Source organism: Phyllobates terribilis, unplaced genomic scaffold (assembly GCF_046119375.1).
Source record: "Phyllobates terribilis strain yellow unplaced genomic scaffold, ASM4611937v1 Scaffold_99__1_contigs__length_5935540, whole genome shotgun sequence".
In the NCBI taxonomy this organism is placed as follows: Eukaryota; Metazoa; Chordata; class Amphibia; order Anura; family Dendrobatidae; genus Phyllobates; species Phyllobates terribilis.
This window is the reverse complement of record NW_027362859.1, coordinates 5773420-5797599: the sequence shown is the minus strand read 5'-3', so window position 1 is coordinate 5797599 and position 24180 is coordinate 5773420. Positions and strand designations below refer to the sequence as shown.

Here is a 24180-nt window from a genome sequence, read left to right as displayed (position 1 = left end):
TTCCCACCGTGAAGCATGGAGGAGGAGGTGTGATGGTGCTTTGCTGGTGACACTGTTGGGGATTTATTCAAAATTGAAGGCATACTGAACCAGCATGGCTACCACAGCATCTTACAGCGGCATGCTATTCCATCCGTTTTGCGTTTAGTTGGACCATCATTAATTTTTCAACAGGACAATGACCCCAAACACACCTCCAGGCTGTGTAAGGGCTATTTGACCAAGAAGGAGAGTGATGGGGGGCTACGCCAGATGACCTGGTCTCCACAGTCACCAGACCTGAACCAAATCAAGATGGTTTGGGGTGAGCTGGACCGCAGAGTGAAGGCAAAAGGGCCAACAAGTGCTAAGCATCTCTGGGAACTCCTTCAAGATTGTTGGAAGACCATTTCCGGTGACTACCTCTTGAAGCTCATCAAGAGAATGCCAAGAGTGTGCAAAGCTGTCACCAAAGCAAAAGGTGGCTACTTTGAAGAACCTAGAATATAAGACATATTTTCAGTTGTTTCACACTCTTTTGTTAAGTATCTAATTCCACATGTGGTAATTCATAGTTTTGATGCCTTCAGTGTGAATGTACAATTGTCATAGTTATGAAAAAACAGAAAAATCTTTTAATGAGAAGGTGTGTCCAAACTTTTGGTCTGTACTGTATATACGATATAAAACATTGTCTGAAGGGATACTTAAGTCCTTTGATCAATTAAAGGGGGAGTTTGGGTTGACAAATAAACAATTGTATAAATATCTACAGTTTCGGCATTCATTTAATGCACAATCAAGATGGACTCCCTTTTGGGTAGAAAATAATACTTTTGTTAAGCTGGTATTAGAGAAGGGAAATACTAAGGGTCGTATTTCTGATATTTACTGAGTCCTTCTTGATAATTATTTAAAAATATTTCCTTCTCCAGCTAGACAAAAATGGATGGAAGATATAGGTCCAATTTCTGAGGATCAATGGAGAGCGGTATTAGAACTGGTACCCCAATTATCTTTACATGAGGGGCAGAGATTTTCCCAGATCATATTAATACACAGGAAATATAAGACGCCTAGATTCCTATGTAACATAGGATACCGGACTGATGCTGAATGTCCAAGATGTAACATGGATGCTGCGGGCCTATTACATACGCTATGGGAATGCCGGGAGATAGGTAAATACTGGAAAGGAGTTCTGTCTATTATAAAGAGGGTATATAAAATAGATATTCAACCAGACCCAAAAAATGCCTATTAGGTATATTAGAGGATGATATGGAATTTGACCCAATTTCAATAGGGATTTCACGTATTTTATTTAAAACTAGGAAACATATTGCATCCAAATGGATTAACCCCTCACCTCCAGAAATTAGTGAATGCAAAAATAAGGTAAATAATATTATCAGATTACAAAAAGGGGTATATAAAAAACAAAACTGAATGAATAAATTAGAGAAAATATGGGGCTTATGGTTGGATACACCTGGAATGCCATCAAGGGGGTTATTGTTGGAGAGACATTGACTTATGGGAGAAGGGGGGTATTGGTGAGGTCTAATGTTTCATTGTAATGTTAAGGAATTCCAATATACATGTGGTATGGGTAATATAGCACACCTATATGTGTATAGGATTATAATGTTTATTACAATATTAAGGTTATATAAAAGATATCAAGAATGTGGAATGTTAATTGTAAGAAATAGTAACTGAAAGTTATCAGACGGTAATGGGCAAGCTGAAAGGATATATAGGAGAGATGCATGTATGTGATCCCTATGGTATGTTATTTTATTATTTCTATGTACTGATTTCTTGTTTTGTAAAAAAAAAAAAACTAATGAAAAAATCTCAATAAAAATTTCTTGCATTAAAAAAAAGAAGAATAGGAAAAAGGCTTCTCCCCTGTGTGAGTTCTCTGGTGCTTAATCAAAGCTGATTTCTGGTTAAAACATTTCCCACATTCTGAACATGAAAAAGGCTTCTCCCCTGTGTGAGTTCTTTGATGTGTAACAAGAGATGATTTGTCTGTAAAATACTTTCTACATTCTGAACATGAAAAAGGCTTCTCCCCTGTGTGGGTTCTCTGGTGTTTAGTAAGATGTGATTTATGGTTAAAACATTTCCCACATTCTGAACATGAAAAAGGCTTCTCCCCTGTGTGAGTTCTCTGATGTGTAACAAGAGATGATTTGTCTGTAAAACACTTTCTACATTCTGAACATGAAAAAGGCTTCTCCCCTGTGTGGGTTCTCTGGTGTTTATTAAGATGTGATTTATGATTAAAACATTTCCCACATTCTGAACATAAAAAAGGCTTCTCCCCTGTGTGGGTTCTCTGGTGCGCAACCAAAACTGATTTTTGGTTAAAACATTTCCCACATTCTGAACAGGAAAAGGGCTTCTCCCCTGTGTGGGTTCTCTTGTGACTATCAAGAATCATTTTACGATTAAAACATTTCCCACATTCTGAACAGGAAAAGGGCTTCTCCCCTGTGTGGGTTCTCTGGTGCTTAATCAAACCTGATTTCCTTGTAAAACATTTCCCACATTTTGAACAGGAAAAGGGCTTCTCCCCTGTGTGGGTTCTCTTGTGACTTTCAAGAATCATTCTATGATTAAAACATTTCCCACATTCTGAACAAGAAAAAGGCCTCTCCCCTGTGTGAGTTCTCTTGTGTCTATCAAGAATCATTTTACGATTAAAACATTTCCCACATTCTGAACAGGAAAAGGGCTTTTCCCCTGTGTGGGTTCTCTGGTGGCTATCAAGATGCGCTTTCCGGTTAAAACATTTCCCACATTCTGAACATGAAAAAGGCTTCTCCCCTATGTGGGTTCTCTGGTGGTTTTTAAGATACGCTTTCTGGTTAAAACATTTCTCACATTCTGAACATGAAAAAGGCTTCTTCCCTGTGTGGGTTCTGTGGTGCTTAACTAAAGCTGATTTCTGGTAAAAACATTTCCCACATTCTGAACAGGAAAAGGGCTTCTCCCCTGTGTGGGTTCTCTGGTGGCTATCAAGATGCGCTTTCTGGTTAAAACATTTCTCACATTCTGAACATGAAAAAGGCTTCTTCCCTATGTGGGTTCTCTGGTGGTTAACCAAAGCTGATTTCTGGTTAAAACATTTCCCACATTCTGAACAGGAAAAGGGCTTTTCCCCTGTGTGAATTCTCTGGTGGTTATCAAGATGCGCTTTCCGTTTAAAACATTTCCCACATTCTGAACATGAAAAAGGCTTCCCTCCTGTGTGGGTTCTCTGGTGATCAACAAAAACTGATTTCTGGTTAAAACATTTTCCACATTTGGAACAAAACAATCTATTGTCCGCTGTGTGTATTTTTTGATGTTTAAGAATAGACTTTTCAAGGGTAAAACTATTTCCATTTTCTGAACGTGAAAAAGATTTCTTTGCTTTAGGAGCAGTTCGTTTATTAATGCTTATTTTATTTTGATTTTCCTTAGTAGTCGGTAATGAATCAGAAGATAGGACCTGTTTCATAGGATCAGATGATTGATGTTTGCTGTGAAGGGATGATGGTATATCTGGAGTAATGGCATTCACTTCAATTGTATCTTGTGGGATCTCAAGATCGTCAGATTTAAAAATCTCCTGTTCATCTGATCTCCTGGTACAGTCATCTACCAAGAAAAAAAACACAATTATTAATTTTGAATAAAATGTCCCTGAAATTTATATTTTTGAAGATTTCTACTTAAAATGTCTAAACAAACACATCCCTGGGCTACATGCTAATCCAGGGAAATGAAGAGATATATGCTCAAGTTTAAAAATCTATTTTATTAGACACAAATCTAAAAAATAGAGGAATATTTAAAATATTTTCAATATTCCTCTATTTTTTCGATTTGTGTCTAATAAAATTGATTTTTAAACTTGAGCATATATATCTTCATTTTCCTGGAATAGCATGTAGCCCAGAGATGTGTTTGTTTAGATTGATTTAGAAGTGGTATGCAATCTTTATTTATTTTTCTATGGGATTCTTGTGATAATTGTACTTAAAATGCCTGTAGGAATGGCAAGTTATTGACAGAATGACAGTTCACAGTCTAATAGAAAACCTCATAGGATGAACCAGTAGAGCGTGGTGTCCAACTGTTTGTTCATTCTGCCTCCAAAATATGGAATAAGAGGCCATCAAAAAATGTTATGTAGGCAAAAATGACACCAATAAAAACTTCTACTCATCTCACAAAAAACAAGTCCCCACTCAAGTCCATCATCTGTCAATGGATAAACAGAGGTTTCCACATTATTAGTGGCTCAAAGGCTCTTGAGAATCAACATGGCTTCCATAAACCAATCCAGCAATATCCGCTCTCCCAAAGTCAGATCTCCCCCTCGCTTCTGAGCCTTGCAGTGCGCCCAAACCACATTTAGCATCCATGTATTTGGCATTACTATAGTGAGAAGAACCCACTTAATTGATGGTGTGTGTCTCCTGGAGCACAATCTGGACACTATGTGTTGGGTAATAAAATGGCATATTTGCAATTTTCACTCTCCATCCTCCACCGTGTGCTAATTTTTGGAAAGTGACTGTGAAGTCATAATAGTCACTTCTCCTATAGATTAATTCACTGAGGGTTATAATTTCCAAAATGGAGTCACTTTATGGGGATTTCTACTGCTCTGGTTTTCTGCCATTTTGTTATATTAGGGCTTCTGCAAAAGGTGTGTACCATCTCCTCTGGGACATCTACTTCTCCTCCTGCTTCGACTTGTGTGACGTCTCCTTCTGTCACCAGGAGAAGCCTTATTCATTCCGCAGGCGGCACTTGTGATGGAAGAGACGTTAGAACCAGAAGCTCTGGGTGGTGCAGGCTCTGCACTGCCACTAAGATTAGGGAGCCTGGGACCAGTAGTACCATCCAGTCTGGCAGTATGGGTGTGTGTGCTGTCCAGCTGAAGTAATCTGCTCCCTGCTTCAGCCATTTGGAAAGCACCGCACCCTACTAAAGCTCGGAGCATATTGCCGGGAGCTGCCAGATACAGCCTTGTTCTCCTCTGGTTCAGTCCTCTGTGCACAGCTCCCGGCTTGTGTATTTGTTTCCTGTTGTGACCTCGGCCCGTTTACTGACTACTCTTGTGTCTTCTGATTTAGTATTTTCTCTGTCCTCCTGGTTCTGACCCGGCTATCTGACTATTCTTCTTCCTATCTCTCTCCACAGAACAGCAGGTAACACCGTGGCCCAAGCCTAGGGATCTCTGTGTTAGTCCAGATCCATGTAGAGGGGTTAAAGGGTGATGAGCAAAGTAATTTTTGAAATCTATAAATGGGTTAGATAAGGCAAGCCTGTTCGTGGTGGCCATCTTTCGAGCTTCCAGGTGACCATAAACAGTGCCCCCAATACATTGTGTCTGGGAACTATTCCAGCAAAATCTGCATTCCTAATAGCTAAATGTCGCTCCTTCCCTTCTTAACCTGCCATGTGCCCAGACAGTAGTGTACAACCATATATAGGGTATTGTCACATTCAAAAGAAGTTGAAAAATAATTTGTAAGGTCCATTTGTTTCCTATTATCCTTTGTGAAGAATTTCAAAGTTATCACCACGTAAAGTGACAAACGTCAGATTTGAAAAATGGCCCTGATTAGGAACAGAAAACTGGGTGCCTGAAGAGGTTAAATCAGAGGATTACTGAAGTCAAAAACTGTGACTATACACAATAAAACATCGACTGAAATGATCAAACTCAACAGTCTTCATCAGTAATAAATGAGTAACTAGTGGTGAAACCTCTCTGGGGTAATTAGAGTATGGGGCTCTGTGGCTCTTGGCAATCTAAACTATCGTAAGGGACAATATTTTCTGTCAGATGAGTGTCAAGAAGAAATATTAGACGTTCAAAGAGAACTTTTTATAATACTGCAGAGCTGAGGTGTCTTAAATTTAGATCTCGAGCATTTGGAAGAGGCAATGGAGACCTTCTTTTTGAAAGACTACCAGGGAGTTACAGCGTCACATAAGTGAGGAAGGCCGATCCAACCACAATGAAACTGTCATACAGAATGAACTTGTAAAAAAAGAAAGAATATAAAAACATGTAACATCCCCAACTACTACATATGCATGAAGGGAGAAATCCAACACTAAACTGGAGTCACACTCATTTATGTTGGACCTTTGGAGCTACTATGAGTCCTGAGCAGAAGAGTAGAGAAAGTATTATCGCCCCCATTTCAGGAGAGATTGTGCAGTAATCTGAATTTCTTAGGATCGAAAACATAATGGAATTTATGACGTGGAGTGACTCCATGAAACCAGGGCTGGAGCCAACACATCTCCTGCAGGCGTGAATAAATGTATATTACAGCCATCAGCCACCCACAGCTTAGAGATATATCATGGCACAGGTGTAATGTTTTTTATGTAGTTTATCACAATCCTGTTTGAAGTTAGTTGGTTTTAAAAGATATTGAAAAATCAGGATAAAGGGAAACTCTGTTGTTATTGTACAGAAATTCACACTTGGCCTCACTGCACATTTAATGTTGTCGATCAAAAAAGTCTGGAAAGACTGGACCTGGTCTTGTAGGGACCATATGAGAACATTCAGCAGCACAGAAGGGAGAGAAGGTAGATTCATCCAATAAGATATCAGGGATCTAGGAAGCCAACACCATCATTACCCTCCGCTTTCTCTTACAGGCCAATCAAAATATTTTTCTTCAAGTGATTTTCTCACTTGTCAGCACATTCTACGTACACTGTCATTTGGCTTTGTAGTTTACAGACCTGGGCAGGTAACGGTCAGCGTCTCCTAATCCCAGGGGGTAGGTGGATCCTCCAGGTTGTAAGTTCTATAGAAAAGGGCTTTCACAATTTCCCAAAGTAAATTGAACATTTTCGGACGGAGGAGAATGTTGTGGTCTAGTGGCAAAATGGTGATCGCACGATTGCTATACGGCCAGACTACACCACCGATAAAGCAGCCACAGCCGGTGACAGAGAAGAATCTGTGACTTCTCTGCATTTAGTGGTTACTACTCACCTGGGTAGTCATATGTAGGAATCTCCTCCTTACACCACTCATCACCCCTCACATATGTCTCTGTAGTATTAATATGGGTCAGATCTTCACCCTGAAACAAATTTTGTAAAAGTCACAGACAGATGGAGAAGTCCCATCTATGATCAGCTCTAATCCTGCCATCTCCACCGTTCTCATTACACAAGTATAAAACATATAATACTGGTGGATAAAACAAGACTGAGCACAAGACCTTCACAGCCGTCTACACATCATAGGGGAGATCTCATGACACCTTCTCTCCATCTACCTGATGATCCTGAGGAACATTGGGATCTTCTTGTTTACAGTCCTGTGGAAGAAGAGGATGGGGACATCTCTCTGGTGTTGTCCTCTTACTGGATATATCTGGAGGAAACACATACAGGGGCTGAATTCATTCTTTACATACAGATAATTATAGGTTGTGTGTATTTAGTCCTGTCTATTACCTGGTGATGTGAGGGGCTTGGGAACCTCCATCATGAAGTCCCTGTACAGATCTTTGTGTCCTTCTAAATACTCCCACTCCTCCATGGAGAAATAGACGGCAACATCCTGACATCTTATAGGAACCTGACACATACAATGATACCGTCATCCCCCCGATCCCTCCATAGCGTTACTGTATAATGTCCCAGAATTCCCAGCAGTGTCACCTCTCCAGTCAGAAGCTCAATCATCTTGTAGGCAAGTTCTAGGATCTTCTGGTCATTGATGTCCTCATGTATCAGGAGGTAAGGTGGAGGCCCCGTGATTAATCGCTGGTTATGGAGAGAAACATTAATAAATCTCACTACAGACATTTCCAGAGTCCTCACCTCTCCAGTTCTGTCCGTCTGTTATTCCTATAGATAAGATTGATGTAATGTGACGTCATCAGAATCTCTCACCTCTCCAGTAATCCGGAAGAGGATCTCTAGGGTGAGGTGGAATATCCTCTCCGCCATCTTTTCCCTGTCCATATCAGGTAAATCAGGAAAATTTTGTTATATAGAAGATCTGAACTGAGAGGATCCGGTATTGTAGAGACCTGAATGAGAAGATAAGCCGATGGAACATCATAAAAATCCTGTGCTATTGGAGATAACGAGGGGAAACATATAAGGAGATTTATTATTTGACAGTATTTCGTTTTTTCTTTACATCTAGTAATAAAACCTATATATTTAAGGCCACAGACAACAAGCAGTTTCTTCCTCGGAGTCTGCAGCTGAATACGTTTCTCATAGACTCACCGTCAGGGAAATATTGAGAAAATATTAACAATTTCTCCCAAACCCCTCTTCTCTCTCACCTCTTCCTTATCCACCATTTGGACCAAACCAACTGTTTCCATGCAATTTAACACACACAGCAGAAGTCACTTGTAGACAAATGCAGCACAAAAGGTGCTACTGACCCACTTAACATAGGAATGCATCTCCCCATAGCACAGACCTGGGATAGGTTGACACCTTCCAGCAGGGGCAGAGATTGAAGGAAAACTAATTTAGGCTTCAAAGGGGTTTAACACAAACTTCAGGATGTCCGGAGCTGATACGAAATATGAAATACTGTAAGTTCTATAACTCCGCTAATAATGGGACCCATGTTTTTAGTGGCAGGGTCAGCCAAGGAACAATATGCTTATTTTATCGTAGCTGTGAGTCCCTCCAGGTAGCTGGGGTGCAAAAGTAACAAAATAACAGACAACTATGTCATGTGTGGTCTCTAAAGGAAGGTAAATTCATAACGGAAAAAATGGTAGAGCCAGCCCCCTTAATGTCATCCCAGGTGCTGTGTGGGCAGGTCTCCCCTTAGACATAAAAGAATCCAAGGAGGATGGATGAGTATTCATTGCCAGGGGGGTATAGAGACTATAATAAACGGATCTTGTTCGATAACAGTCAAATCAATAAGTGGGGCGCCCCCCTCCAGCTAAACGGAATTGTCTCTGCGATCTATTACGTAAGTCTTCTTTAATCCTGTTTATATTGTGTAACTGTATATTCTGTACTGTATTGTCCCCTTTGTAAAATCCTTGTATATTTTTCATAACACTGCCTTCCTTTTGGATTAAATATAAAATGTAATAGTCCTGTTTCTTTTGCTCTGTAATCGTTCCCTCCCCCGAAGCCATATACCCTACCAGGCCTGTATTATATTTCAAATCTGGACGGTGGTGGCAGCGAACAATAATAATTGGGTTATCGTGAAGCTGACAGTGACCGTACGGGGGCATATACACATATCCCCACAGAGTGACGACAACGGTGAGAGATTATGTAATCTCCCCGGTGTCATCTCTTTGTGAGTTCATGACACCTTCCATAACGCTAATTCTCGTCCCATTTTCCGACAATGGAATTGGAATTAGCAATACTGCAGGAGATATTCATTACAAGTGACATGAGAAATAACTACGTCATGATGAGGCAACATCTTCTACTACGGATCTAAAACCATATTTGGCCAGAGTCCGTCACTGACTACTGCACCACTGGCCATCTATATGAATGTTTCCCGTCTTCCCCGGACTGTAATCTTCTATCAAGTTAGATCTCATGTCTGATTCACACACAGAAGTGTGAGGCTTTTATAAAAGCTGTTTTGTTTGCACAAACACCGTGGACAGAAATGATTTGATACTAAAGTCTACATGTACAGTGTATTATGGGGTTTACTTCTGGCCTTAGGCTTTCCTATATTACAAGAAAAAAAAAACAGAAAAAAGCAGATATTAAAAAGTTTCAAAAGAAAACTGTCACCAACAATTCTTGTAGAAAAAAAAACATGCAAAAAGCAGAAGACACATTGTCATTTTTTAACATGTTAAACATTTGTGTTTGTTCTTATATGAATTCTTTTGAGCACCAGAACATAGATGTACACCACAGGGATGGCATGGGTGCGGCTGCAATAAAATCCCTGGCAGTTTAACCACTTGCTCCTGCAAAAAGCAAACATGGCATCTAAGAAGGTTTGACAGAGTTCGGCTGAATGACCTTCCTCCCCCAAGTACTCAATAGTATGGGGCTGCCTAGTTACTATGATACTTAAATGCCTAATAATGGTGTTTGGGCCTGCAATGTACGAAAGTCTATTAGGCCGGGCCAGAGGCAGCATTCAATAAGTTACCTTTTAACGCCCCCAGACACATTAGACTAAAGCTGCATGAAAGCACTGATTTCGGGGGGTTTGGTTGACTATATAATGTATTTGGGGGCCTCCCAACAGATAATGTCAGGGCAGAGAAGGATCTGTGATCCTGAATTTCAGAGGCTAAAATGTTTGTTCTTCCTGTAGATAATCCTCCGCTAGAGGAGTCTGGAGGCGACTCTCTCATACAGACCACAGAAAAGCTGGAATATTTGTGTGTATGGGGGAGTCGGGAGAGATAACCGTCTGCCAAATGACCGATCAGCCAACACTTATCTCATGTGTATGGGGACGTTACTATTGCACAGGTAGTGATAATACACGGCACTACAGTAGTACAGTGCATCACCGGAGCGATCAGAGGCTTCTGTGTTATATGATCGCACTAAGGAGAGCTGTTTAAAAAAAGTTTATAAAAAAGGTTTAAAAAAAGTTTTAAAGTGAAAATATCACAGTTTTAGCAAAAATAAATATTCATCACTATAGGGAAAACATGCATATAATGGTAAAATGGAGAGGGAGGTCAGCTCACTGTTTATTCAATGCACTTTGTCTGAAGATCACCGCATGGAGCCGCCCTGGTCAGGGACATTTCAAGGTTCAAGTAGAGCAAGGAGGAGAGATGGATTCTCCAGCATTGTCTATATTGTTAAAACCTCACATTAAGGCTGTGTGCCCACGATGCGTTTTTCAAGCGTTTATGCTGCGGAATTTCCGCAGCGTAAACGCTTGGGAAACACTTGGTAAACCTTCCCCCATGGTCTCCAATGCAAATCCGCACTTTCAATGCCCATGCTGCGTATTTTTCCGCAGCGTTTATGCTGCGCTCAAAAATACGCAGCATGTCCATTAATTTTGCGGACACGCAGCGTAATCGCCGCCATTGACTTGCATTAGAACGCGCCAATACCGCAAGACTGCATCTGTACTTGCGTAATTGACGCGTTCTAATGTGCGGATGGTACCCAGGCCTGGAGGATAGAAGACTCTCCTCCAGACTCAGGTACCATAGAATCTGTAAATAAAAGAATTTAATACAAAAAATAAAGATTATACTCACCTTCCGATGTCATCCCGGTGTTTTGTCCACGCCGTCCGGTCTCTTGCAATGCTTGCGCTGTTGTGAAGGACCTGCCATGACGTCACTGAGTCATGTGACCCATCACATGACTCAATGATGTCACCGCAGGTCCTTCACAACAGCGCAAGCATTGCAAGAGACCGGACGCAGCAGAGATGACACCAGGAAGACATCGGAAGGTGAGTATAATCTTTTTTTTTTATTTTTTACCATTCTTATTCTTTTTTTTTAACTATTACTTGGTCACAATATATAAATCCATGCCGGTTGCAGGGATTTATATAGTGTGACCAACTTGTCAAGCACTTTCCAAGAGATGCTCAAAATCGCTTGGAAAACTGCTTGAAAAAACGCATGCGAAAACGCTGAAAAAATGCTTCTCTCTGGCAGAAAAAAAGCATGTAAATCTGCATGCGTTTTTTTCTGCCAGAGAGAGGCAAAAACGCTCTGGATCAAATCTGCTACGTGGGCACATAGCCTTATTGTGAGTTCATAAAACTGTTGTGATGGCATACCACCAAGTGCCCGCATAGGAAACCAATGCTTATTCCTGATTTGTAACATGCGAGTCTCTGTGATACTTTTATATCCTTCCCTTTCCTGGGTGTCCATTGATTACTGAGCACTTCTCAGACAATTTAACCCTGTATTGTATGGAAGTAAAAGAGAATACACAAATACAACTCACGCATGAGACATTCAATAAAATCACTGGAAATCAAAAACAAATACAATTAATTGTACTGTAATATTAATCCTGTCTGATGTCCATTCCCTGTGGGGCTCTAGTTTGTAATCTAAATATCCAATATGACTTTCTATTTAAGATTTTTCTTTTCATATCTCCACCTCTTAATGGTTTATAAACCTTTTCTATTCCTAATATCTGAAGGATCTGATATCCCCTTTATGTTTTTGTGAAAAGTGTCTTGAAACCACAGACAGGTTTAATGTTGTGGGATTGATTGCGTCAGATAAATGTCTTCTAATACATGTTTATAGCGGATCTGACGTCCATCCCACATATTGTAGTTAACTCTCTATACACTCTATTTAGTAGATGACCCCTATAGTGTTACAACTGATGAAATTGTGTATTGCAAATTGTAGTCCTGTTAGGTTTTCTTCAAATGTGTTGGTTTTATTAACCACTTCGCACCAGAGCCTGTTTTTGCCTTCGTGACCAGGCCAATTTTTTCAATTCTGACCACTGTCAATTTATGAAGTAATTACTCTGGAACGCTTCAACGGATCCCCCTGATTCTGAGATTGTTTTTTCGTGACATATTGTACTTCAGCATAGTGGTAAAATTTCTTCGATATCACTTGCGTTTATTTGTGAAAAAATCAGAAATTTGGTGAAAATTTTGAACATTTTGCAATTTTCAAACTTTGAATTTTCATGCCCTTAAATCAGAGAGATATGTCACACAAAATAGTTAATAAATAACATTTCCCACATGTTTACTTTACATCAGCACAATTTTGGAACCAAAATTTTTTTTGTTACGGAGCTATAAGGGTTAAAAGTTGACCAGCGATTTCTCATTTTTCCAACAAAATTTACAAAAACATTTTTTTAGGGACCACATCATATTTGAAGTCACTTTGAGGGGTCTTTATGACTGAAAATACCCAAAAGTGACATCATTCTAAAAACTGCACCCCTCAAGGTGCTCAAAACCACATTCAATAACTTTATTAAACCCTTCAGGTGCTTCACAGGAATTTTTGGAATGTGGAAGAAAAAAATTAACATTTAACTTTTTTCACAAAAATGTTACTTTAGACCCAATTTTTTTTATTTTCACAGGGGTAACAGGAAAAAATGGACCCCAAAATTTTTTGTGCAATTTCTCTTGAGCGGGATGATACCCCATATGTGAGGGAAAACCACTGTTTGGGCGCACGGCAGGGTTCGGAAGGGAAGGAGCGCCATTTGAATGTAAAATTTGTTTGAATAATTAGAGGACGCCATGTTGCATTTGGGGAGCCCCTGATGTTCCTAAACAGTGGAAACCCCCCACAAGTGACACCATTTTGGAAACTAGACCCCTTAGGGAACTTATCTAGATGTGTGGTGAGCACCTTGAACCCCAAGGTGCTTCACAGAAGTTTATAATATTGAGCTGTAAAAATAAAATTTTCACATTTTTCCCACAAAAACGTTTTTCATCCGTTAATTTTGCATTATCATAAGGGTAATAGTATAAATTGCACCATGAAGTTTGTTGTGCAATTTCTCCTGAACACGCTGATACCCCATATGTGGAGGCAAACCACTGTTTGGGCGCACGGCAGGGTTCGAAAGGGAAGGAGCGCCATTTGACTTTTTGAATGTAAAATTTGTTTGAATAATTAGCGGACGCCATGTTGCATTTGGGGGGCCCCTAATGTGCCTAAACAGTGGAAACCCCCCACAAGTGACATCATTTTGGAAACTAGACCCCTTAGGGAACTTATCTAGATGTGTGGTGAGCACCTTGCACCCCCAGGTGCTTCACAGAAGTTTATAATATTGAGCCATAAAAATAAAATTTTCACATTTTTCCCACAAAAAATGTTTTTCATTCCCTAATTTTGTATTATCATAAGGGTAACAGGATAAATTGCACAATGAAATTTGTTGTGCAATTTCTCCTGAGTACGCAGATACCCCATATGTGGGGGAAAACCACTGCTTTGGTGTACGGCAGGGTTCGGAAGAGAAAGGAGCGCTATGTTGGCTGGGATAGGTTGCAGACACCATGTCACATTTGGAGAGTCGCTGACATGCTGAAACTGCAGGAACCCCCACAAGTGACCCCATTTTGTAAACTACACCTCTCAAGGAATTCATCTAGGGAAGTAGTGAGTATTTTTTAATTTTTAAATTTATACCATTGGGCAGTGAAAAAAGCATAATTATATTTTTACCACAAAAAAATGTTTTACCCTCAGATTTTACATTTTCACACAGGGCAATGGGTAAAAATGGTGCCGAAATGAGTCACACAATTTCTTCTAAAAGTGGCAATACCCCATATGTGGCTGTATCGTACCGCTCAAGCATACGGCGAGATCTGGGGGGGACGGAGTGCTATTTGACATTTGGAGAACAAATTATTGTAGAATAGGCATTTGGATTTGGGAGCACAAAATTTTCTGAATTTCTTTTGGGGGGGCAAGGGCCATTTCGCTTTTCCAGAGCCTTTCTGCTACCAGTAACTTGGAAGTCCCTTATATTTTTAACAGATGACGGACCTGAGTGGGGACTAGCTTTTTTTGAGGACTGAGTTGAAGCTTTTATTGGGAACATTTTACGTAACATCCGGCGCTCTAGGCTGAGCACTTACATCGGGGTTTCCATCTAAATTTCCAAGTGATGTAATTCAGATGAAACCCCTGCAGGATCCATTCACTGTAATGAGGCAGCAGAGTTGCTCTGGACTCCGTCTGGCCTCTGTTTAGCGGTGTCCTTTTTTTCAGAAGTGCACAAAACTGTGGCCAACCGCACTTTTATGCACGCCTAAAACAAATGACACCGTGGGATCACAGGCCAGACGGCATTCACAGTGGCCTATATCTGCCTCATTACAGGGAATCTTCCGTCATGGGTTCCGTCTGAATCACGTATTTCAGAGATTTACACGGAAACTCTGGCGTAAGTGCTCAGCGCAGAGCGCAGGATAAATGTGAGCAGAGCCTTACTGCGATCTTTGGGAGACATAATAAACAAATCAGTAGCAGGTGAAGAATTGGTTTTATTTTTTTTTTTACGCCGTTCCTCGTGTGATATAACTGATTAGATTACTTTATTCTTCGGGTCGGTGCGATTACAGAGATACCAGATTTATATCGGGTTTTTATGACTGACAGCTGTCACACACTAAGAGACGCTTTTTTTTTTGCAAAATCTAGTTTTTGCATCACCATATTTTGAGAGCTATAATTTTTCCATATTTCGGCCGACAGAGTCATGTGACGACTTGTTTTTTGCGGGACGAGTTGACATTTTTATTGGTACCATTTTTGGGTACGTGACATTTTTTGATCGCTTTCTATTCCGTTTTTTGGGAGGTAAAATTAACAAAAACCAACAATTCAGGAATTGTTTTTTGAGGGTTTTTTTGTATGCCGTTCTGCATGTGGTGAAAGTGATCAGGCAGCGTTATTCTTCGGGTCGGTACGTTTACAGCGATATTACATTTACTGTATATTTTTTTTATGTTTTGGCGCTTTTACACAATAAAACAATTTTATAGATAAGCTGATAAGCCGCCATACCGCTCTTTTTTTTGCGGAACAAGATGACGTTTTCAACGGTACCATTTTTATTTCCATTTTGCTTTTTGATCGCATTTTTTTCCACTTTTTGTTTGGCGATATGAGGAAAAAGCATAGTTTTTTCCTCCATTTTTTATTTATTTTTATTACGGTGTGCACAGAAGGAGTTAATTAGTGTGACAGTTTTATAGCTCGGGTTGTTTCGGACGCGGCGATACCAAATATGTATACTTTTTTTATTTTTGCATAAATATACGGATTTATCGGTTTAATATTTTATTTATTTTAATTTATTTTGTATTTTTTTTTAACAGTTTCAAAACATTTTTTTTAAACTTTTTTTTACAGTTTTACTTAGTCCCTGTATGGGACATTAATTTTTATTTTTCTGATCGCTGATCTCATGTAATGTAATAGACATATATTACATTACATGAGATCTTCACACAGTCAGTGTGTCCTGCCAGGCTTCAGCTGCAGGCTGACACTGGCAGGACACCATATATGGTAGAGCTGGAGGCTGTCATGTGACCTCCAGCTGCCATAGCAACCCAAGGTCCTGAAAGGTATCAGGGGTCTTCGGAGAGGTAAGTATACCACCCCCTCTCCTCCTGCTGTCTTCTATATGCCGCGATCACGATAGATCGCGGCATATAGAAGGCAGCAAAGGGTTAACATCACTGGGACCTGATCCAATCAGGTCCCGATGATGTTCCCTGTCAGAGCTAACGCTCTGCACCGCTCTCGCAGCGCTTGCAGGACCCTGGGGGTCCTGAGCGCTGCGAGACCACCCACCGTTTTTAAACGTCCGCGCTGCACAGAGCCCAGGCAGCGCGGACGTTTATGTACAGTGGGCTGTCGGGAAGTGGTTAACATAGTTGCATGCTTTACAGGGTGTATGTCCACATTATATTATATATATATATATATATATATATATATATATATATATATTCTTTATTTTTATATAGCGCCAACATATTCCGCAGAGCTTTACATACATTATCATCGCTGTCCCCATTGGGGCTCACAATCTAAATAAAAAAAAAAACCTAACCAAGGATAACCAAGTCACATAGCGTTTGATATTTGTTTCTTGAAAATAACTAGTTGAAAGTTTTCCGCCAAGTGTAGAAGCCTTTTTGGATACAAAAATCAAACAAAATATGCAAAAGAATTTACAAAGTCTGGAGGATGGATCTCAGACATCAAAAAAACTAAGTTTGAAAGAGATATCAAAGACTACGAGTCAAATTCAATTTACACATGGAAGTGAAACAAACCAAGAGCTACTGTTCTGAAATAAAGGTCACACAATAAATTCAAAGGAAATAGAGGAGAGCGGAGGTCAGCTTCACAAATCCAAATGTGTCCATGGGTTCCTCTAATTATAATTCTCTGAGGACTTATCTGATGGATTAATTAAAGACAGATGGAACAAAAATAAATTCTCAAGTATTCCCCAAAATCCAGCACAAAACAACGGAGACAGGCGGGCAGAAAGCACAAACGTGCCGGGACATGTGCGTTCCACGCCGGAGTGCATCACGGTCTCCTATCTGCGATTGTGCATGTCCAGAAGCATGCGTTCCACACCGGAGCGCATAATGGTTTTGGATTGCATTACACCAACATAAGATTTTTCTATCTCTGAGATCAGCGTCATGGGAGACTAAAAACAAGTATTGCACATCCTCCCATCATGCAATAGGCAAGTAGATCTACTTTATCACTTCATAAGATATGGGATGATGGCCCACAGTATATTCCTAAATGGTCAAATTTGACCTCTATTGCACAATTAGAGATACACAAGGATCACCACACTTGTTAATTAATAAATAGTATATGTGGAATAATTGCTAAGTAATAATTCTGATATAGAAGCTCAGATATCTCGATGAAGTACAATAATATGTGAATCCCATTCACAGGGAACTGAGTAGCAATGGGTAGAGTATACAATCTAAAAATATAATCCAGGATGGGTCTGTATTCACACAAAACAGGCATAAGAAATTTGCTCATTGAGTCCCTTAGGGGCTTGTGAATCCAGTCTAACAACCCACTTACTTTCTTTTTTGAGGATACATCTATTGTGATCACCACCTCTCACATTGGGTTTAACCATCTCAATGATACAAAAGGAGATGTCTCCAGTTTGATCTCAATGTACACTGTTCATATGTCTCGCTAATGGGGTGTCCCAACCATGGCGTATACTGCCCAAATGCCCCCCCACAATCCTCCCAGACTCCCTCTTGATCTTGCCTACATAATCTAGGGGCAGGTGTGATCATATATACTAGTCCTGAGGATTTACAGTTGGAATAATCCCACTAGAAAAAGATTTTAAGCATGGAGGAACTCAAGAAAGATTTACATGGTCTCATCCAATTAAATGGACAATGTTCTGCAAATCTAAAGAAATCGTAGATTCCTCTATCTAGCCAAGTCCCCTTGGGTGCAGGTTTTTTATAGAAATTGTCAGGGTTCCACAGTGACGACACCGGGGAGATCACACAATATCTCACCGCTGCCGTTACTCTGTCTGGATTTCGTCAGGGAGTGGCGAGCACACGATCCCGACTACCCACTACGTAGGTATTGGCAAGCGACCAGTGAGCGTATAGCATCACACCTCCAGATTCCAACGCATGGAATGTGTGTCTACGCCCCCGTACGATCACTGTCAGCTTCACGATAGCCCAATTAACCCTGGGATTTTCCGTTTTTGCATTTTCGCTTTTAGCTTCCCTTGTTCCCAGAGCCATAGCGTTTTTATTTTTAATATGGTCATGTGAGGGCTTATTTTTTGCGGGATGAGTTGTACTTTTGAACGACATTACTGGTTTTACCATATCGTGTACGGGAAAACAGGAAAAAAATCCAAATGCAATGAAATTGCAAAAAAAGTGCAATACCACAGATGTTTTTTTTTTTTTTTTACCACGTTCACTGAATGCTAAAACTGACCTGCCCTTCTTATTCTCCAGGTCATTACAAGTTCGTAGACACCAAACATGTATAGGTTCTTTTTTTTTTAAGTGGTGAAAAAAAATCCAAAGTTTGCTAAAAAAAAAAAAAAGGCACCATTTTCCAAGACTTGTAGTGTCTCCATTTTTCGGGATCTGGTGCCGGGTGAGGGTTTATTTTTTGCGCACCGAGCTGACGTTTTTATTAGTACCATTTTGGAGTAGCTCTGATGTTTTCATCGCCCGTTATTGCATTTTATTGCAATGTTGCGGCGACCAAAAAAAGTAATTCTGGCGTTTAGAATTTTTTTCTCGTTACGCCGTTTACCGTTCGGATCAATTCTTTTTTTATATTGATAGATCGGGCGATTCTGAACACGGCAATACCAAATATGTGTATGTGGGTTGTTTTTTTTTATTATTTTATTTTGATTGGGGCGAAAGGGAGGTGATTTAAACTTTTATGTTTTTTTAATATTTTTAAAAACTTTTTTTTTACACTTTTTGCTTGCGTCTATAGTCTCCATAGGAGACTAGAAGCAGCAACTGTCCGATCGCCTTTGCTACATAGAGGTGATGAGCAGATCACCTCTATGTAGCAGAAATGCTCCTGTGCTATGAGCGCCGACCACTAGGTGGCTCTCATAGTGATAATTACATGACAACCACTGGGGTCACCGATGGGCTTTAAGAATCAGCTGACATGTGCTCGGTTGAATGCAGGCTCACAGCCGGAGCCCTAACTGGACCGGGGGTGATGGCCTGGGGCGTTCTAATACGCCTCAGGCTTTCAAGGGGTTAATATAAATTGTTGCCACCGCCGTCCAGATTTGAAATATAATACAGGCCTGGGCGGACGCCTGCGTTCTGATAGCGTATGGCTTCGGGGGAGGGAACAATTACAGCAAAAAAGAAAAAGAATTATTACATTTTATATTTAATCCAAAAGGGAGGCAGTATTATGAAAAATATACAAGATTTTACAAAAGTGGACAATACAATACATAAGTAGTTACACAAAATAAACAGGATTAAAGAAGACTTACTATAATGATCGCTGAGACAATTCAATATAGGTGAAGGGGAGACACTAAGCTTGATTTGACTGTTATCGAGCAAGATCCGTTGCTATAATAAATATATACTCCCGCAATGAATACTACTCCAACCTCAGCAGATTCTTTTATGCTGAAGTGAAAGACCGGCCCACACACCCCCTGGGATGACATTACGGGGGCTGGTCTCCAGCCTTCATATCTTTATTAGATATCTGTTTTTTGAGATAACTTATTGTGGGTTGATCGTAGAGGCCCGAAAGTGATACATTTTTTTCCGTTATGATTTTACCATTCTCAAGAGACCTCACACGGTATAGCTGCAATCTGTTAATTTGGGACTTTTGCGCCACAGCCCCCCAGAGGGACCTACAGAGACAGGAAAATATCCATATCATTCCCAAGCTGACCCTGTCACTAAAAATATGGGTCCCTTCATTTTGAGAATTATGAAACTTTAGTTATTTCGAAGATTCTGCAGTCTTTGTTAAACCCCTTTTGAGCCTAAACGAGTCATTTCCTCTTTCCTTCCATCTCTGCCCCTATGCTGGAAGGTGTCAATCTATCCCAGGTCTGTGCTAAGAGGAGATGCATTTGTATGTTAAGTAGAATAGGCTACTGAACTTCTTGTACTGTTTTTTGCATACCAACAGCTGTAGTTTCAGCTCTCCTCTGGTGACAAATGGTGGATAAGGGAGGGATGAAGAGGGGTTTCAGGGACAGAGAGAAATTGTTAATACTTTCTCAATATTTCCCTGACAGTAACTATGCACTAAATGGTCCCTAATTGTCTGACCGTTTCTGAAAGTTATTGTGGGAGTAGATCCCACAGGACCCTCAGGTCCGGATCAGCCACAAGTATATCCCAGTGTTTTCTGAGGATATGAAAGATACAGTCACTCTGATTGTCGTAAGTTTTTCTTACTCGTGTTGTCCAATCTTTTTCTTGGTCTCTAGGTTAGGGATGGAGGAGTGTCTGTCTCTCCCATTTTTCTGCAAACGATGATGTGGAATCCAAAATGTACCATGAGTACCCTTTTTCCCTGAATCTGATGTTCAGGTCTATAGCCTGTATATTAAAATCTGTGACATTAGAGCAGTACCCAACCGTAAAAACTGGCCCTTGGGTATTCTTCTTTTTATGAGGATGGGGTGGTGGCTATCCCACTTCAATAGTTTATTAGTGCTTGAAGGTTTATGATAGATGAGTGTTCCTAGGGTCCCATTGCAATCCTTCTTGATTAGTACATCCAGGAAAGGCAGCTGGTAATAATTAAACTCTGATATAAATCTAAGGCCCACTCTATGGATATTGAGCTCTCTGACAAATTCAAAAGATTGCTCACTCGTCTCTGACCAGATGATAAAAATGTAGTCAATATATCTATATCATACCCCAATATATGGATGCCACCACTTATGATCATCCCTGAATATTGTAGTTTCCTCCTACCAGCTCAGGAATACTTTAGCATGTGAGGGTGCACAGTGGCTCCCCATCGCAGTACCCCTGAGATGGTGGAAGTACTTCCTGTCAAAAAGAAAGAAGTTATGAGTAATAGCGAATTTTAGAAGATCCTCCATGAAGTCATTATGTCTGCTACACTCTATTGATCTCGATTTCAAGAAATGTCTTACTCCTCTGATACCATCCTCATGCGGTATATTACTGTACAAAGCCTCGATATCTAGTAAGGCCTGCTCCCCTAAATGCATGTATACATGCTCGAGGGTCTACATGTAGGGGAGCAGGCAAAGGGAAAACCAACTCCAGAGGGATTATTCCAACTACAGGACCTCAGGCGCTACTGGGGGAACATTATACTGTGTTGGGGCTTCATACATACTGCATAAGGAGCATAATGGGGGCATTACACTGTGTGGGGGCATCATACATCCTGCATAAGGGGCATAATGGGGGCATTACACTGTGTGGGGGCATCATACATCCTGCATAAGGAGCATAATTGGGGCATTACACTGTGTGGGGGCATCATACATCCTGCATAAGGGGCATAATGGGGGCATTACACTGTGTGGTGGGCATCATACATCCTGCATAAGGGGCATAATGGGAGCATTACACTGTGTGGGGGCATCATACATACTGCATAAGGGGCATAATGGGGCATTACACTGTGGGGGGCATCATACATCCTGCATAAGGGGCATAATGGGGTCATTACACTGTGTGGGGGCATCATACATCCTGCATAAGGGGCATAATGGGGGCATTACACTGTGTGGGGGCATCATACATCCTGCATAAGGGGCATAATGGGGGCATTACACTGTGTGGGGCATCATACATCCTGCATAAGGGGCATAATGGGGGCATTACACTGTGTGGGGGGCATCATACATCCTGCATAAGGGGCATAATGGGGGCATTACGCTGTGGGGGGCATCATACATCCTGCATAAGGGGCATAATGGGGGCATTACACTGTGGGGCCAGTAAAGGGGTCCTGTACTATGAGAACAATACGTTTCCTCCCTTCCTGTCTCCATAGTTGGGTCGTATGTATCTATTACAGGAAACAGAACAAAAACCTTATGATTCTTATAAAGGGGCAACACAAGACCCCAAAAGAGTCTCCGTGCTGAAGGGGTTAATGCCCCCTGCGCCCAGTAATGGGGTCTCCACATACCTCCACCTGCAGAGCCGCCACCACATATATGGCTGCTCTGTGCGCACAGGAGCTGTGATGAGGTCACAGGAGGGGAGGAGTCAGGGGTCACATGATCAGGGGCCTCAGTGGATGCAGGACTCTGCTGTGCTGGTTGTCATGGTGCTGGATGAGCTGAAGTTTATGTGTGGGGTCAGGAGGGGTTTACAGTGTGGATGTAGCAGAGCCGCGTGTGTACGAGGTGTACGGAGCAGAGCCGCGTGTGTACGAGGCGTACGGAGCAGAGCCGTGTGTGTACGAGGTGTACGGAGCAGAGCCGCGTGTGTACGAGGTGTACGGAGCAGAGCCGCGTGTGTACGAGGTGTACGGAGCAGAGCCGCGCGTGTACGAGGTGTACGGAGCGGAGCCGCGTGTGTACGAGGTGTACGGAGCAGAGCCGCGTGTGTACGAGGTGTACGGAGCAGAGCCGTGTGTGTACGAGGTGTACGGAGCGGAGCCGCGTATGTACGAGGTGTACGGAGCAGAGCCGCGTGTGTACAAGGTGTACGGAGCGGAGCCGTGTGTACGGAGCGGAGCCGTGTGTGTACGAGGTGTACGGAGCGGAGCCGTGTGTGTACGAGGTGTACGGAACGGAGCCGCGCGTGTACGAGGTGTACGGAGCGGAGCCGTGTGTGTATGAGGCGTACGGAGCGGAGCCGCGTGTGTACGAGGTGTACGGAGCGGAGATGAGGGGCTTATTACAATTTGATTTGCACCATGACAGGTGATAGTGGGAATCGGCGTCTTTAACGTCTGAGGTTTTATTCCATAATCTCGTCCTCCCATTTGGATTCTCCAATGCACCAACAGGATTTCACAACTCTCTGAATGATATTTCTCTGATTACTTTGGGAGATTTCTTGTGATTTATCTTGATGATATAGAATTTTCTCTCCTGATTTGGATTCTCACCAGGAACATATCCGTGTAATATTTCAAAGATTGAGGGAGAATTCTTTCTTTGTTTGATGAAATTGAGAAATGTTTTTTTTCTGTTCAGGAAGTTTCATTCCCGGGTCATTTTATCGGCTGATGGGTTTGTGATGGATCCTGGGAAGGTGAAAGCCATAATAGATTGGTTCCAACCTAGTGACCTGAACGCATTGTAAGGTTTTATAGGATTCACCAACTATTATAGGAAATTCATTAGGGGTTTTTCTCAGATTGCTGGACCTCTTACTGACCTCACATGTAAGGGGGCGGATCTCAAGGTTTGGCCACCGGATGCTTTGAGGGCTTTTGAAAAATTGAAGGAGTGTTTTATGTCTGATCCTGTTCTAATCCAACCCCATCTCCAAGAACCATTCATTGTGGAGGTGGATGTTTCATGGGTCGGGGTAGAGGCCATTTTCTCTCAGGGTTCCAAAGCTCTGACCAATTTGCAGCCATGTACATTACTCTCAAGAAAATTTTCGTCTGCTGAAATAAATTATGCTGTTAAGAATTATGAGTAACTCGTTGTTAAATCAGCCTTTAACCCCTTTACCACTGAAGATAGTTTGCACATTAATGATCAGGCCAATTTTTACAATTCTGACCACTGTCACTTTATGAGGTAATACCTCTGGAACGCTTCAACTTATCCCACTGATTCTAAGATTGTTTTTTTCGTGATATATTGTACTCCATGATAGTGGTAAACTTTATTTGATATGGCTGGTGTTTAATAAATAACATTTCCCACATGTCTACTTTACATCAGCACAAATTTGGAACCAAAATTTTTATTTATTAGGAAGTTATAAGGGTTAAAAGTTAACTAGTGATTTCTAATTTTTCCAACAAAATTTACAAAACTATTTTTTTATGGACCACATCACATTTGAAGTGACTTTGAGGGGCCTTTATGACAGAAAATACCCAAAAGTGACACCATTCTAAAAACTGCACCTCTCATGGTGGTGAAAACCACATCGCAAGGGTAACAGGAAAAAAATTGAACACAAAATTGTTGTGCAATTTC

The 24180-nt window shown here is 41.1% G+C and overlaps 1 protein-coding gene across 2 annotated transcripts; it reads right to left on the bottom strand.

Moving 5' to 3' along the window:
- Nucleotides 1-1770: 1770 nt before the first annotated feature.
- LOC141198722 (uncharacterized) lies at nt 1771-22261 on the bottom strand. Of its 2 annotated transcripts, none has more exons than XM_073663139.1 (7): nt 22200-22261; nt 7924-8063; nt 7690-7794; nt 7483-7606; nt 7302-7399; nt 7013-7103; nt 1771-3633 (listed from the first exon to the last, which is right to left on the bottom strand). In XM_073663139.1, the coding sequence occupies exons 2-7, from the start codon at nt 7993-7995 to the stop codon at nt 1859-1861; spliced, it is 2265 nt and encodes a 754-aa protein (XP_073519240.1). In that variant the 5' UTR covers nt 7996-8063; nt 22200-22261; the 3' UTR covers nt 1771-1858. The 2 variants fall into 2 exon arrangements, with proteins under 2 accessions (XP_073519240.1, XP_073519242.1); XM_073663141.1 differs by lacking the exon at nt 22200-22261 and adding an exon at nt 20944-21167.
- Between the last annotated feature and the right edge of the window lie 1919 nt (nt 22262-24180).